This window comes from Symphalangus syndactylus, chromosome 6 (assembly GCF_028878055.3).
Source record: "Symphalangus syndactylus isolate Jambi chromosome 6, NHGRI_mSymSyn1-v2.1_pri, whole genome shotgun sequence".
In the NCBI taxonomy this organism is placed as follows: Eukaryota; Metazoa; Chordata; class Mammalia; order Primates; family Hylobatidae; genus Symphalangus; species Symphalangus syndactylus.
In genome coordinates this window covers 54,188,764-54,204,593 of record NC_072428.2, presented here as the reverse complement: position 1 = coordinate 54,204,593, position 15,830 = coordinate 54,188,764, and the positions used below count along the sequence as shown (strand labels likewise).

The window sequence follows — 15,830 nt, the reverse complement described above, 5'->3', positions numbered from 1 at the left end:
GGCCTACTTATTTTTTTGTTCATAAAATTAACAGCTTTCACAGTCATTAATTGTTGCAGCAGTCATTCTTTTTTTTTTTTTTTTTTTTTTTTGAGGTGGAGTCTCGCTCTGTCGCCCAGGCTGGAGTGCAGTGGCGCAATCTCCGCTCACTGCAAGCTCCGCCTCCCGGGTTCACACCATTCTCCTGCCTCAGCCTCCCAAGTAGCTGGGACTACAGGCGCCTGCCACTGCTCCCGGCTAATTTTTTGTATTTTTAGTAGAGACGGGGTTTCACCGTGCTAGCCAGGATGGTCTCGATCTCCTGACCTCGTGATCCACCCGCCTTGGCCTCCCAAAGTGCTGGGATTACAGGCGTGAGCCACTGCATTTAGAATGTTTTTTGTTTGTTTTTTAAAACAAGGTCTCTCTGTGTTGGCAGTGGTCTCAAACTTCTGGGCTCAATTGCTTGATTTTCCCACCCCAGCCTCCCAAGTAGCTGGGATTGATTACAAGCTTGTGTCGCCACACTCAGCTAGAATATTTATCTATGTTTCAAACCTAATATTCACATATTAATCCAGACGGACCCACCATATATAATTAATGTTATATTGATTTGACATGAATGGTAATTTATACATCTACATGATCTTTGATGGTGTACCAGAAATGATGTTAAGGTAAGTGTTCTGCAATTCAAAGTCTTATAGCTGATTTGGATTGAATATTGGGGTAAAGCCTAATTTTGGTACATCTCCAAAAAAGCTACTGAACCGTGTAGAAACAAGACAATTAGAGTTTTCCCAATCTTCATATCCCTGCACCTACCCTATCAGGCTTTTGTCTACCAGATCAAAATTTTACAATTTGCTCCTTTATACATTTTTTGTTGTTGTTGTTGTTTTTCCAGACAGAGTCTTGCTCTGTCACCCAGGCTGCAGTGCACTGGCAAGATCTCGGCCCACTGCAACCTCCGGCTCCTGGGTTCAAGCGATTCTTCTGCCTCAGCCTCCCGAGTAGCTGGGATTACAGGCACATGCTACCACGCCTGGCTAATTTTTGTATTCTTAGTAGAGACAGGGTTTCACCGTGTTGGCCAGGCTGGGCTTGAACTTGACCTCATAATCCGCCTGCCTTGGCCTCCCAAAGTGCTGGGATTACAGGCGTGAGCCACCACGCCTGGCCCCATACATTTTTAAACATATTAGTTATAGTTCCAGTCTCTTATCTCTGTCCTTCTAGGCATTCTGTTCTTTCTTCATTTAATTCAGTAATACTTATGGAGCACTTAAACCCTGAGCATTTTATGCATGTATTTCAGCCAAGTGAGGTTTTAAGACTGTCTTTAAATTGCAACTCAGATGTTACCTCCTAAAAGACTTTTTTCAGCCTCCTGAGTTGGACCTTGTTACATCTATATTCTCAGAGCATTTTACACTTACTTTGTTTGTAGCATCACATTGTAATATAAAGAATTGTTTGAGTATCTCCTTTACCAGATTTTGAGCTCCTTGATTAAAAAACTGTTTTTTCTTGTTCATTTCTGTGTCTCAAAGACACAGAATGAGGCTGCCTGATACACTGCCTCAAGTAAGCAAGTACTTGGTACAAAGGAGTTACAGCACATACGCATTTAATTTATGGGTTTACACTGTGTGCTTAATTAAAAGACAAATAATTGAAATAATCAGGCAGTTTCACTGGCTGTTGTACCCAGTGGGTGTATGCCTAAGATTGGGACAATATAAGAAGTATAAACTGTTGTATGCCTCTCAAAAGTAAACATCTAACCATGCTTGAGTGCGTTTCTCCTGTTAAAGATACTTTTCTTTACTTTTTTTTTTTTTTTTTTGAGACGGAGTCTTGCTCTTCCCCCAGGCTGGAGTGCAGTGGCGCGATCTTGGCTCACTGCAAGCTCCGCCTCCTGGGTTCACGCCATTCTCCTGCCTCAGCCTCCCGAGTAGCTGGGACTACAGGCGCCCGCCAACACGCCCGGCCAATTTTTTGTATTTTTAGTAGAGACGGGGTTTCACTGTGTTAGCCAGGATGGTCTTGATCTCCTGACCTTGTGATCCGCCCGCCTCGGCCTCCCAAAGTGCTGGGATTACAGGCTTGAGCCACCACGCCCGGCCTTAAAGATACTTTTCATAGCTTCATACCTCAAACACAAGCCAGCCACTCCCACTGGCACTCATTCCAATGATGGAAGAAAAGCCAGCTGTGTTGGACATGAGGAGTGGTGTATTAATCTCTAACATAGTGCTTTTCTAATGAATGATGAAGGATAATTTTGACTAGACTGACTTTCACAATATATTATACACTGACTTCAGAACCTAACTCTCTCCCCCGACACCCCCGCCGAGACAAAGTCTTGCGCTGTAGCCCAGGCTGGAATGCAGTGGTGTGATCTTGGCTCACTGCAACCTCTGCCTCCCAGGTTCAAGTGATTCTCCTGCCTCAGTCTCCCAAGTAGCTGGGATTATAGGCATGTGCCACCACACCCAGCTCATTTTTGTATTTTCAGTAGAGACAGGGTTTCACCATGTCCAGGCTGGTCTTGAACTCCTGACCTCATGATCCACACCCCTTGGCCTCCCAAAGTGCTGGGATTACAGGCGTGAGCCACCACGCCCGGTCCTGAACCTCACTCGTTATATGAAAGATAGGAATGGTACTATACAGTTTTGTTAAATGAATGATCTGTCCTTTTTCTGTGTTTCTGTAATACTTTATTATTCAAATGACATTTTTGCTGCTTATTTCATAGCTATTTGTTCGTGTCTTATCTCACCAGTTAAAAAAACAGGAATATGTCTTTATACCTTTGTATTTGGTATATTGCTTTTTATATAATACTCGTTTATAGAATGAATAGACATTTTATTTTATTTTATTATTTATTTATTTATTTAAAGACAGAGTCTCGCCCTGTTGCCCAGGCTGGAGTGCAGTGGTGTGATCTCGGCTCACTGCAGCCTCCACTTCCTGGGCTGAAGCAGTCCTCCAGGTTCAGCCTCTCCAGTACCTAGGACTAGGCGCGTGCCACCACGCCTGGCTAATTTTTGTGTTTTTTTGTAGAGACAGTTTCACCATGTTGCCCAAGCTGGTCTCAAACTCCTGACCTCAAGTGATCTGCCCACCTCAGGTGGATCCCAAAGTGCTGGGATTACAGGTGTGAGCCACTGCGCCCAGCGTTAGGCAGCTCACTGTACAGTGATCATAAACCTCAGTACCCTTTGCTAAATGTTCCCTCTCAATTATCACTTTTCTCTCTTTCCCACAGCTCTTTCGACGTGTAGCAGCAGCTTTGCCGGGAATGGAAAGCACACAGGACAGAAGCAGAGAAGATAGTATCCTTTTTGTTTCATTGGAAATTTTTCATTATTAACACTAGTCTTTAAAGCCCTGCTTGCTTGGCTAAAGAATATTGTGCCATTGCCTTTTACAACCAGGAACTGATGACTTAGAGGCATAGAAATTCAGAGATTTTCTATAGCAAATGAGGTCTGGTTATCCAAGTGCACCCTTTGCAGCCTGCTTTTTTTTTTTTTTTTTTTTTGAGACGGAGTCTCGCTCTGTCACCCAGGCTGGAGTGCAGTGGCGCGATCTCGGCTCACTGCAAGCTCCGCCTCCTGGGTTCACGCCATTCTCCTGCCTCAGCCTCTCCAAGTAGCTGGGACTACAGGCGCCCGCCACCACGCCCGGCTAATTTTTTGTATTTTTAGTAGAGACGGGGTTTCACCGTGGTCTCGATCTCCTGACCTCGTGATCCGCCCGCCTCGGCCTCCCAAAGTGCTGGGATTACAAGCGTGAGCCACCGCGCCCGGCCTGCAGCCTGCTTCTTGTTGTTAATCAGTGAGAGGGTTTGTGTTTGTTTGCTTGCTTTTAAATGAGCAGGAAACTCTCAGAATCCCTGTGTCTTTGCCTCTTCATTTTGAGTCCCATTGACTCTAGGCTTTTTCGTCATAGAATATCAAATTTTCATTTCTTTCATTTTCTAACACTTGAGCTTTCTACTTGACACAGGCAAGAAACAGAGTGGAGCTTTATTGTAGCCTCTGCTTTCAGGAACAGGACATAATATTAGTTCATTTCCAAGGACTGGAACATCTAATATTAGTTAATTCTAAGGATTTTTAATTTGATGTTTTCAGTGTTTCATATTCACCTTCTAGTGTTTTTCCCATATGCAGGCATTTTTATTAAGCCATATAGTTTGTAGCACTTTGTATTCAGCTCTTCCCACTTGTAAATGTTATATGTTTTCATAAAAAACATAAAACAGGCCGGGCGTGGTGGCTTATGCCTGTAATCCCAGCACTTTAGGAGGCCAAGGCAGGTGGATCACCTGAGGTCGGGAGTTCGAGACCAGCCTGACCAACATGGAGAAACCCCGTCTCTACTAAAAATAAAAAAATTAGCCGGGCGGGGCGTGGTAGTGCATGCCCGTAATCCCAGCTACTCAGGAGGTTGAGGCAAGAGAATCGCTTGAACCCAGGAGGCAGAGGTTGCAGTGAGCCGAGATCACTCCATTGCACTCCAGCCTGGGCAACAGGATCAAAACTCCATTTCCCAAAAAAAAAAAAAAAAAAAAAAAAAGCACAACAACAACATAAAACATAATATGTTTCAAAAACAAAACAACAACAACGAAAAATGTTGTATTGAGTTGAAGTATGTCTCCGCACCCACCGCCTTTTTTTTTTTTTTTTTTTTTTTTTTGAGATGGAGTCTCTGTCACCCAGGCTGGAGTGCAGCAGCACGATCTTGGCTCACCACAACCTCTGCCTCCTGAATTCAAGTGATTCTCCTGCCTCAGCCTCCGAAGTAGCTGGGACTACAGGCACGGGCCACCATGCCCAGCTAATTTTTATATTTTTAGTAGAGATGGGGTTTCGCCATGTTGGCCAGGCTGGTCTTGAACTCCTGACCTCAGGTGATCTGCCTGCCTCAGCCTCCCAAAGTGTTGGGATTACAGGCATGAGCCACTGCGCCCGGCCTGAAGTCCCATTATTTATTAAATGTTTCCTCTGCTGTTGGAACTATCTTGTAGGCCATTTTCAGATTTATATTATAGATGATTCTATGAGGAACATCATCTTCATATCACTTCCTGCCGCTGTAGAATAAGTTCCTTAGGATAGATACCCATAAATAGAGCTTGTACCTCATTCTGACCCTTGTTGCATATAGTAGATATAAGCAAGTTTATTCCATTTGAGCACCTTATATGGTGAGGCGGCTATGTAGAAAATAGTGACTGTGTAGGCTCTGAAGACAAATAGGAATATAAGGGCCATCCCAGAAATGCTAGTGTTTGGAAGAATTGAAATTGTACTTTCCCATTTATGGCTCCTTAACTTTTGTTTCAGTGATTGACATAAAACTGGAAAAGCCTCAGGAGCAACCAGTCAGTGAAGGAGGCTGTTCTTGCTAATCTCCCATGTCATCTTCAACCTTCAGAAGCTCACTGCTTTGGCCCCCTTAGTCTTTCATTGACTGCAGTGTGAATATTGGCTTGAACCTTTTCCCTTCAGTAATAACGTATTGCAATTCATCATTGCTGCCTGTCTCGTGGAGATGATCTATTAGCTTCACAAGCACAACAAAAGTCAGTGTCTTCATTATTTATATTTTACAAAAAGCCAAAATATTTCAGCATATTCCAGTGATAACTTTAAAAATTAGATACATTTTCTTAACATTTTTTTCTTTTTTAATGTTATGATAATGTACTTCAAAATGATAGAAATCTCAACAGTATGAGTATGGCCTGGTTAACGAGCAGTATGTTCACAGCCTACTTTATCTCTCCTTGCTTTTCTCACCTCACCCTTACCCCCATTCCCTATTTCCCTATTCTTACCTAGCCTCCCCCTACTTCCTCAGAACAAACAAGAGATGGCAAAGCAGCAGTTTGATCAAGCCCATTGGAATTATCCTTTAATTTTACAGATACCACTTGCTGTAGGCTATGGACCAAGATGTCCAAAATTATTCTTGAGCACTGATATAAATTACTGTCTTCTTTGAGGTCAAAATTCAGCCATCATGGTAGGCAGTGCTGGAATGAGAAAAGGCTCCTGTTGCATCTTCAAAATGAGTCCTAAAGAACATACTGAGTACTTATAAGTAGAAGAACATAAAATATATTTCTGACTAAAACAAATGGCTCTTTCACATGTGCTTTATTAGACTCTGGGAGAGAAAATTAACCAAGTGCTTCAGAACAGGTTTTTAGTATTTAATTCTTCATGGTAAGAAAATGAAGTTCTAATGAACTATTTCTCCCAAGGTTTTAAAATTGTCAAGAGTTATTCTGTTTGTTTAAAAAATAAGAAACCTCTTTAAGCAATAGATTTTGCTTGGGTTTTCTTTTTTTTTTTTTTTTTTTTTTTTTTGAGACGGAGTCTTGCTCTGTCGCCCAGGCTGGAGTGCAGTGGCGCAATCTCGGCTCACTGCAAGCTCCACCTCCCGGGTTCACGCCATTCTCCTGCCTCAGCCTCTCTGAGTAGCTGGGACTACAGGCGCCCGCCACCACGCCCGGCTAATTTTTTGTATTTTTGGTAGAGACGGGGTTTCACTGTGGTCTCGATCTCCTGACCTCGTGATCCACCCGCCTCGGCCTCCCAAAGTGCTGGGATTACAAGCGTGAGCCACCGCGCCCGGCCTGGGTTTTCTTTTTCAAAAAAATAATACTATGCAGGCAAGGCACTGTAAAAGTTAAATTCCTTCCAGAAGAACCGGTGGAAGAATTTAAATTTGGCACTACGATGAAAACTACTGAATTAGTAGAAATAATGATATCTAAAGCTTACCAACAAAAGAACCCTCAGCAGAATAGCAAAAACTTTGCTCAGGACATTTGAGGTCAAATTGAAGATGGAAACTGGAAACCGTTTTCTTGTAAGCCCCTAGAGGCAGATCAGGTAAAGCATACATAGTAGAGGGAAAGGAGAGAATAGAAATAAAACTCAATATTATGCAGATTTATGCCTTATTTTTTAGCATTTTTTAAGGTTGGGTCTTTCAGGCTGGTTTTGGTTTGTATTAGATCTGTATAGTTTAATTAACTAGTGATTTAGTTTTATATTTAAGCTACAATTAATCTTTTTTCTTTGGTGATATTTATTTCTTTGCCTTTTTTTTTAACAACTTCCAATTTTCAGATGTTTCGTTGAATCTATTTAGAGCTTCACCATGGCAATATGTATTTCCCTTAAAACACTGCAAACAAATATACTAGGAGTGTGCCCTTTTAATCTTTACTAGTTATTGTGAGATTGCTGTGTAAGCTAATAAACACATTTGTAAATACATTGTTTGCAGGAAGAAAACTTCTGAGTTACAGCTCAGGAAAAGCCTGCTGAATTTATGTTGTAAGCATTACTTAACACAGTATAAAGATAAAAAGACAACAAAAATATCTTCATACTTCCTCATCCCCTCATTGCAACAAAACCTTAAACTGGGAGAACCTTAGTCCCCTCTCTTTCCTCTTCCTCCTCCACTTCCCACTTATTGTCACCTTGTAATATTCAGAGAGCACTTGGATTATGGTTCTGAATAGAGAAATGCTTACAGATAATCATTAACCCACATACCAGTAACTTACACTTAAAGATGGGATGGAGTTGTAAAGTGCTTTTATAATACAATATAATTGTTAAAGGCAAGGGTTGACTCTTTGTTTTATTTTGACATGGCATGTCCTGAAATAAATATTGATTCAATATGGCAGATGGGTCATATTCTTTATTTGGAAGAAGGTGTGACTTCTGACATGGGTGTGATTGTCTTCCTACACTGTTGCATTTGATTCTTTTTATGTATTTTTAAGAAAGTAACCAGTTATACTGCTTTTAATATTGATTGGTCTTTTTATTTGGCTTGGAGTTCTTCAAAGCAGTGAATTGTGTTCATAGTCCAGTTTTTTTTTTTAAATAAACACAATTTTGCTGCCAAAAATATATAAGTAAAACACGAAAGAAAACAATTATTGACTTGGTTTCCCATTCCTGCCAAGATGGTGAATTAGCATTTGCTTCTCCCTCTCTGGGAAGACCTATAAAGCAGACATGGACAGAATCCAGAAAAATAACAACAACAAATGTGAGGAACTCCTAGGGAGTCAAAGACTCTTTTTTTGATGGGGGTATTGTTGGGGGTTGGGGGAGAGGGGCTGCAACTTGAAAGATACATCCCCTGGTGGAGGCAGTAATAGTACATATTAAGAAAAGCATCGTAAGTTCTGCTTTTGCCTCCTCACTCCTAACTATACCTTTGCCTTGGGACAGGAGCCAGCAAACTGTGGCCCTCCCACCAAATCCAGCCTGGAACCAGTTTTAAAAATTAAGTTTTATTGGAACTCAGCCATACTTTCCCACTATAGTGGCAGAGCTTTAATAGCTGCCACAGACCTTATGGCCCTAAAAGCCAAAAAGCCGTTTACTATCTGGCCCTTTACAGAGAAAAGGGCAACCCCTGCCTTGGGACAACCATAGCTGAACCCCTTACCGTAAAATGAAGGCCACAGGCCAGAATACTAGTGCAGGTGTCTGCAAGAGTAATATTAGGGCAGTACAAAAGCCCTAATAAGCTGATGGAAGTAAAGGCAAGGCCCTGAAATAAGTTGTGGCTTGGGGGGATGGTACTGATACTGAATGGGAGTGATTACATGTGGTCTTATAGTTCCTAGAGCTCTTTGCCCCAAAGTTTGTCCCCTCCTCTCCTTGACAGTCTTGTCCCTTGTGCCTTCCAGACTAGTAGCCTATACCCTGAGGGGAATTTGAACTCACACAGCAATATAGTTGAATACCTAAAAACTGCCTCAAAAGTAAAAGTAAATATCTAAAGCAGAAATACTTTGGGAAAGACAATGAATAATTTAAGGATAACCTGATAAATGTTAAGGAGATAAGATATGAAACAAGAATTTGGAATCATAAATTAAGTGTGAAAAGTTTTTAATTGTTGAAATGAGGAACACAGCCAGGTGCAGTGTTTCATGCCTGTAATCCTAGCACTTTGGGAGGCCGAGGTGGGAGGACAGCTTGAGCCTAGGAGTTCAAGACCAGCTTGGGCAATATGGTGAGACCCCATCTCTACAAAAAATTTTTAAAATTAGGCAAGCACGGTGGTACACATCTGCAGTCCTAGCTACTCAGAAGACTGAGGTGAGAGGATCGCTTGAACCCAGGAATTCAAGGCTGCAGTGAGTTCTAATCGCACCACTGCCCTCCAGCCTGAGCAACAAGGCAAGACCCTGTTTCTTAAAGGAAAGATAAGGAACACATAGGTGGGATAAATGGTAGAATGGATTCCATTAGTTAGAATGGATTTGGTAAGCTGGAACATAAAATTGAGGAACTCATTCATTAGAAAACAGAAATAGCTGACCAGGCGCCTATGATCCTAGCACTTTGGTAAGCTGAGGCAGGCAGATCACGAGGTCAGGAGATCAAGACCATCCTGGTTAACACAGTGAAACCCTGTTTCTACTAAAAATAGAAAAAATTAGGCGTGGTGGCGTGTGCCTGTAGTCCCAGCTACTTGGGAGGCTCAGGCAGGAGAATCACTTGAACCAGGGAGGCGGAAGTTGCAGTGAGCTGAGATTTCGCCACTGCATTCCAGCCTGGCAACAGTGCGAGACTCCATCTCAAAAAAAAGGAAAACAGAAATAGCTTTCTTGTTCCTCTTGCCATGTGACAAAAAGCAGGGCAAAGCTCCCCCTTTGCCTTCTGCCATAATTGTAAGTCATGATTGTAAACTTTTTGAAGTCCCACCAGAAGCAAATGCTGGCACCATACTTCTTGTACAGCCCACAGAACTGTGTGCCAATTAAACCTTTTTTTCTTTTGTTTTCTTTTTTTTTCTTGAGATGGAGTCTTGCTCTGTCACCCAGGCTGGAGTGCAGTGGTGCGATCTCGGCTCACTGCAAGCTCCACCTCCCGGGTTCACGCCATTCTCCTGCCTCAGCCTCCCAAGTAGCTGGGACTACAGGCGCCCGCCACCACGCCCGGCTAATTTTTTTTGTATTTTTAGTACAGACGGGGTTTCACCGTGTTTGCCGGATGGTCTCGATCTCCTGACCTCGTGATCTGCCTGCCTCGGCCTCCCAAAGTGCTGGGATTACAGGCGTGAGCCACCGTGCCAGGCCTTTTTTTCTTTCTTTCTTTTTTTTTTTTTTGAGATGGTGTCTTGCCGTGTCATCCAGGCTAGGGTGCAGTGGTGTGATTTCGGCTCACTGCAGCCTCTGCCTTCCAGGTTCAAGTGATTCTCCTGCCTCAGCCTCCTGAGTCGCTGAGATTACCGGCACACACCACCACGTCCAGCTATTTTTTTGTATTTTTAGTAGAGACAGCGTTCCACCATGTTTGCCAGGCTGGTCTCGAACTCCTAACCTCAAATGATCTGCCCGCCTCAGCCTCCCAAAGTGCTGGGATTACAGACGTGAGCTACCACGCCCAGCTTAAACCTCTTCTTTATAAATTACCCAACCTTGGATATTCTTTCATAGCAATGCAAAATGTACTAACAGAAAATTGGTACTGAAAAGTGGGGCATTGCTATAAATGTACCTGAAGATGTGGAAGAGACTTTTTAACTGGGTAATGGGCAGAGGTTGGGAAAGAGTTTGGAGGGCTCACAAGAAGATGGAAGATGAGGGAAATTTTGAAATTTCTTAGAGACTGGTTAAATGGTTATGACCAAAATGCTAATAGAAATATAGACAGTGAAGACCAGGCTGCTGAGGTCTCAAATGGAAATGAGGAATTTATTGGGAACTGGAGTGAAGATCACCCTTGTTACACCTTAGCAAAGAACGTGGCTGCATTGTGTTCATGTCCTAGGGCTTTATGGAGGGTTGAACTTAAGAGTGATGACCTTCTGGCCAGGCATGGTGTCTCACACGAGGTCAAGAGATCAAGACCATCCTGGCCAACATGGTGAAACCCCGTCGCTACTAAAAATACAAAAATTAGCTGGGCATGGTGGTGTGTGCCTGTAGTCCCAGCTACTCAGGAGGCTGAGGCAGGAGAATTGCTTGAACCTGGGAGGCGGACGTTGCAGTGAGCTGGTATCACACCACTGCACTCCAGCCTGGGCGACAGAGCGAGATTCCGTCTCAAAAAACAAACACGAAAGATGTGGGGCTAGGTGTGTTCATTTCTTTCTTTTCTTTTTTTTTTTGACACACAATCTCATTCTGTTGCCCAGGATGGAGTGCAATGGTGCGATCTCGGCTCACTGTAGCCCCTTCCTCCCAGGTTCAAGTGATTCTCCTGCGTCAGCCTCCCAAGTAGCTAGGATTATAGGTGCGTGCCACCACCACACCTGGCTATTTTTTTTTTTTTTTTTTGAGACAGAGTCTTGCTCTGTCAACCAGGTTGGAGTGCAGTGGCACGATCACGGCTCACTGCAACCTCTGCCTCTTAGGTTCAAATTATTCTCGTGCCTCAGCCTCCCCAGTAGATGGTATTTACAGGCACATGCCACCATGCCCAGCTAATTTTTGTATTTTTAGTAGAGATGGGGTTTCGCCATGTTGGCCAGGCTGGTCTTGAACTCCTGACCTCAGGTGATCCACCCACCTGGCCTCCCAAAGTGCTGGGATAACAGGCGTGAGCCACTGTGCCCAGCCTAGGTGTATTCATTTCTTTGAGGCTCTCTCAGCTGGCAGATGAAGGAAATATATGTATGTACTGACGTGTATATACACATATCTGTAAATATTTCTGTATATAATCCCGTCTCTATATCAAGCTAGACATGAGTTCATACTGATGTCTCCAACTCTAATCCATTACCACATGAATCATTCTAGCTTCCTCCCTTTGCTTATCTGTAAATTTCTACTTCATCACTGAGAAACCTGGCTTCCAGTTGATCTAGGGACTCCAATGTGCATCTTTGACTTATCAGCATATACTTAATATTGTACTACTTCACATAAGGTATTTTGTGAAAGGAAATTTACCAGAGTATCATTCTATTGTCCCACCCCCACTCCCTGTCCTCTCTGCTTTTTTGGTGTATTTTTTATTACATTCATAATTTTGCATGTACTTGTGAATAGTTAATTCTGTTGACTATTATTCCATTTTGTGAATATTACCAGTAGATTTATCCTGTAGAATTAGTTTTTTCCATTGCTATTATAAACACTTTTCTACCTACTTTTTGGTGAAGGTAAGTACACATTTCTGTTGGGTGCGCCCTAGGAGTAGAATTGATTCGTTATAATGTATGCGTATACTTGGCCTTACCAGTTTCCAAAGCAATTGTACCAGTTTAACTTTACAGTTATTCCAGCAGTGTATGAGACTCCATATCAGTACTTAGTGTCGTCTGTCTTTTTCATCTTTGCCCATTTTAATTCAAAACTTTTTAAAAACCATGTGCTGACCAGACAAAACAATTTGTGGGCCAGATGTCATCCATAGGCCACCTCCAGATTAGAGTGTTTTGTCTATGAGGATTAATGTCTGTCTTAATGTGTGTGTGAATAATTTAAAAATTGTCTACTGGACAGCTGGAAGAATTAAAAATTCATGTTGCAGTCCTACTAGTGGAGAGATTTTGAAGCAAACTGCATCAGGAACATCTATTTGCACTCATTGCTTTGTTCATTGGGGTGACTGGAAAGCACAAATGTGGAGAGGTTTTTGGAGAAAGCCAGAACAGAGGACAGGGGATTGAAGTGAGAAAGTAGGAACTTCTGCAAGTGAACTAAAAACCTGTCCCCTTACTGGGGGGATAAAGAGTAATTTCGTTTTATTTTTTCATTTCCTTCTTTTTCCTTTGTTACTCCACCACTTCTATGAAGTCTGATGCACGTGCTTTGTTGGGGCTGATGATGACATGGAGAATGAAACTCGGGCAGTAAAGGAAAACCACCCCACATTGATCCCATAATTGGTGTCCAGGTAAAGAGAACAGGCATCCGTTTGAGAGAATCAAATGGTAACCAGTGGGTCCAGACAGACTAAGGTGTCGGGAAGAGCAGCTGGCCAGTGGAGAAGGCCTCCTTCCTGCCCTGATATACTAGAAGAAGGTGATTTTTTTTTTTTTTTTTTGAGGAGGAGTCTCACTCTGTTGCCCAGGCTGGAGTGCAGTGGCGCCATCTCAGCTCACTGCAACCTCCACCTCCTGAATCCAAGTGATTGTCCTGCCTCAGCCTCCTCAGTAGCTGGGATTACAGGTGCCTGCCACCACACCCAGCTAATTTTTGTGTTTTTAGTAGAGACAGGGTTTCACCAGGTTGGCCAAGCTGGTCTTGAACTCCTGACCTCAAGTGATCCACCTGCCTCAGCCTCCCAAAGTGCCAGGATTACAGACGTGAGCCACCACGCCCAGCCAGAAGGTGACAATCTGAGAGGACAGAGGCTGACATCTGCTTTGCAGTTGGAACTCTTTCTATATTCAGCACATGTTCCTGCCTAAGCATATCCTGGCCTTAGCTTGTTACCTCTCTCCACCCCAAGGCTCGTGACCAACCTAGAAAGGGTCCAACCTCAAGGTTCTGTGCTTCAGGTTTAAGGGTGATAGACTGATTGGACCATGATTCTGACAATGAAGTATCCTGATGACCACTTAAGATGTCTGCAAACCTCTGTGGGAAGTTCTAAGGTTGGGGAACACTGTGATCTGAGGTCAGAAGTAAATCTGGGACCCAACCCTGGGAGTTCTCAGGAGGCAGATCTCAACTCCTGAGGAAGGAGGTCTCACAGACTGAGCTATCCCACAAGGGCAGGAAAGGGAAAGGGTAAGAGTACTCCCAGTCCTTATGGGTGGCAGAAAGCAGTAGAATGGTCTTCAGGTGGAGCAAAGGGGAGACAAATCCATTTTAGAGGGCATCGAGGGTCATATCCAGCCAGGTATTCTGAATGTAGGGCTCTAGTTCTGAGACTGAGTCATATACCTGATTTTGGAGAAGTGCTCACTGCCAGGATGCTCAGAGTGCCACAGACCCTTGCTATCTACAGAATCTCCTCTAGTAGGGGCTGATGGAGGCAGGTGGTCTCAGGAATGGATGTGGAGTTGAGCACCCCCAGTGAGCTGGCTATGAGCGGCCAGGCAGTACCTGGGCTGCTCAGACAGTTTGCAGAGATGGTTTTGTCTGGGTTGAGACTGTGTTGTCTATGAGAATGAATGTCTGTCTTTGTGTGTGTGAGATCGAACTTCCAGGTTCAGCCATGTCCTTCTTTTGCTTCGAATTTTTTGGAGGCATTCCATGGCCTGGGAGTTAGTATATAGTTCAAGCTCCTTCCCTGGCGTCCAAGGCCCCTGACGGTTTGACCTCGCCGACCCCCGTTTCCACCCATCACACTGCAGATCCAGCCTCACCCAGAGAACTCTCGGCACTGAGTGCTGCTTTAGTTCTTGTTTCCTCTTCATCTAAGTTAGCAACTCCCACAAGACCATAGTTGGAAGAGCATTTGTCTTTACAGCCAGCTTAAGACACTTCCACCCATACCTGGGTTAAGGGCTGCTTTCTCTGTGCCCCTACAGCCTCAGGGCTACCAGTTCCCACAGCCCATGTTGTCATAGTCTGTGCCCATGTCTGGGATAGACAGATAGACACACACACACACACACACACACACACACACACACACACACGCACGCACATGCACAAACTCCTTGAATGTAGGGCCCAAATCTCATTCATCTTCCAGTACCCAGCTCTCAGCCCTGTCTGCCAACAAAACCTCTCAGGAAAGCATTTGCTAAAGGAAAAGAGAAGAGATGTTTGTGTTATACAGTTGACCTCCTCTCTGGGAATTATTTTCCTGCCAGGTAATGAGCCACACAGGATTTATAGTGCAGAAGCAGTGTGGTGTGGTAGACAAGGTCAAGTGACTTGCATTCGAATCCAGATTCTGACACAGCATGCATGACTTGGACAATCTACTTTCCTTCTCTGCATCTGTTTCTTTGTAGGTAAAATAAGAATAGTAACGCCAGGCCCATGGGGTTGTTGCAAAGACCTATGAGATAAAGCAGGGGAAGCTTTGGGCAATGAATGGCAATGTCCCCAGCTCTGTCTCATCTCAAATGCCCTGCCCAGCCAGCTCCCTGATCCTTGTTTAACCCACATTCTTGGGAAAGGACTCTAGATAGCTTGGGCTCTTCCTACATGTTGATCTCTAAAAGTCCTGAGACTGTGCCGGAGAGTAAGAGCCATTCCAGAGCCAAACTCAGAGATGTCCCTGCAGGAGCATGCAGGACACCCTCTAATGAGATGGTGTAATGGGGATGCCACTAAAGTACTGACAGGGTAACTGGGTCCATCTGGGAGAAAATTAAGGCTGAGGCTGGGCTGAAGGTAGTGAGTTATCTCAATTGACTGTTCATAGTCAGTTACAGATCAAACTCTGTTCTCTATCCCCACTTCTCACTGCTGCAAAGGAAGGAAGGGAAGGGAAGGGGGAGGGGAAGGGAGGGGAAGGGAGGGGAGAGGAGGGGAGGAGGAAAGACAAAAACAGAAAAAATTAAGGCTGTGGGGAGGGGAAGGGAGGGGAGCAAAAGAAAAGAAAAAATTAAGGCTGAGGTTCCAAAGCATGGACTGGGTCTGATGCACTGCTGGGTCCCCTGAACACAGTACAGGCCTTAGGACACCCACGGTATGTAACCTCTGACTGCACGAAAGCTAACAGACCTTGGTTTTCTCAAGAGGCTCCTTCTTGCATCCATGCTTGTCCTTAAGCTGGTGCCACATACTGGACTATGCCCTGTGTTCAGTAGCCTGGCCGAAGAGGTTCCTTATAGTTTGACCTCATCCACCACCTCTCACCATGCAACCTGCTGTAGCATGAGACTGGTTCCTGAACTTCATGGTGCTC

At 43.9% G+C, this 15,830-nt stretch overlaps 1 protein-coding gene across 4 annotated transcripts in view; it reads left to right on the top strand.

Moving 5' to 3' along the window:
• Positions 1–7,722, top strand: part of RAB6A (RAB6A, member RAS oncogene family) — a 94,107-nt gene extending 86,385 nt beyond the window's left edge. For all 4 annotated transcript variants that reach the window (XM_055282921.2, XM_055282920.2, XM_055282922.2 and 1 more), the window contains 2 exons: positions 3,266–3,332; positions 5,355–7,722. In XM_055282921.2, the coding sequence (XP_055138896.1) occupies positions 3,266–3,332; positions 5,355–5,419 (132 nt within the window). In that variant the 3' untranslated portion in view covers positions 5,420–7,722. The remainder of the gene's footprint in view (positions 1–3,265; positions 3,333–5,354) is intronic.
• Positions 7,723–15,830: the final 8,108 nt, after the last annotated feature.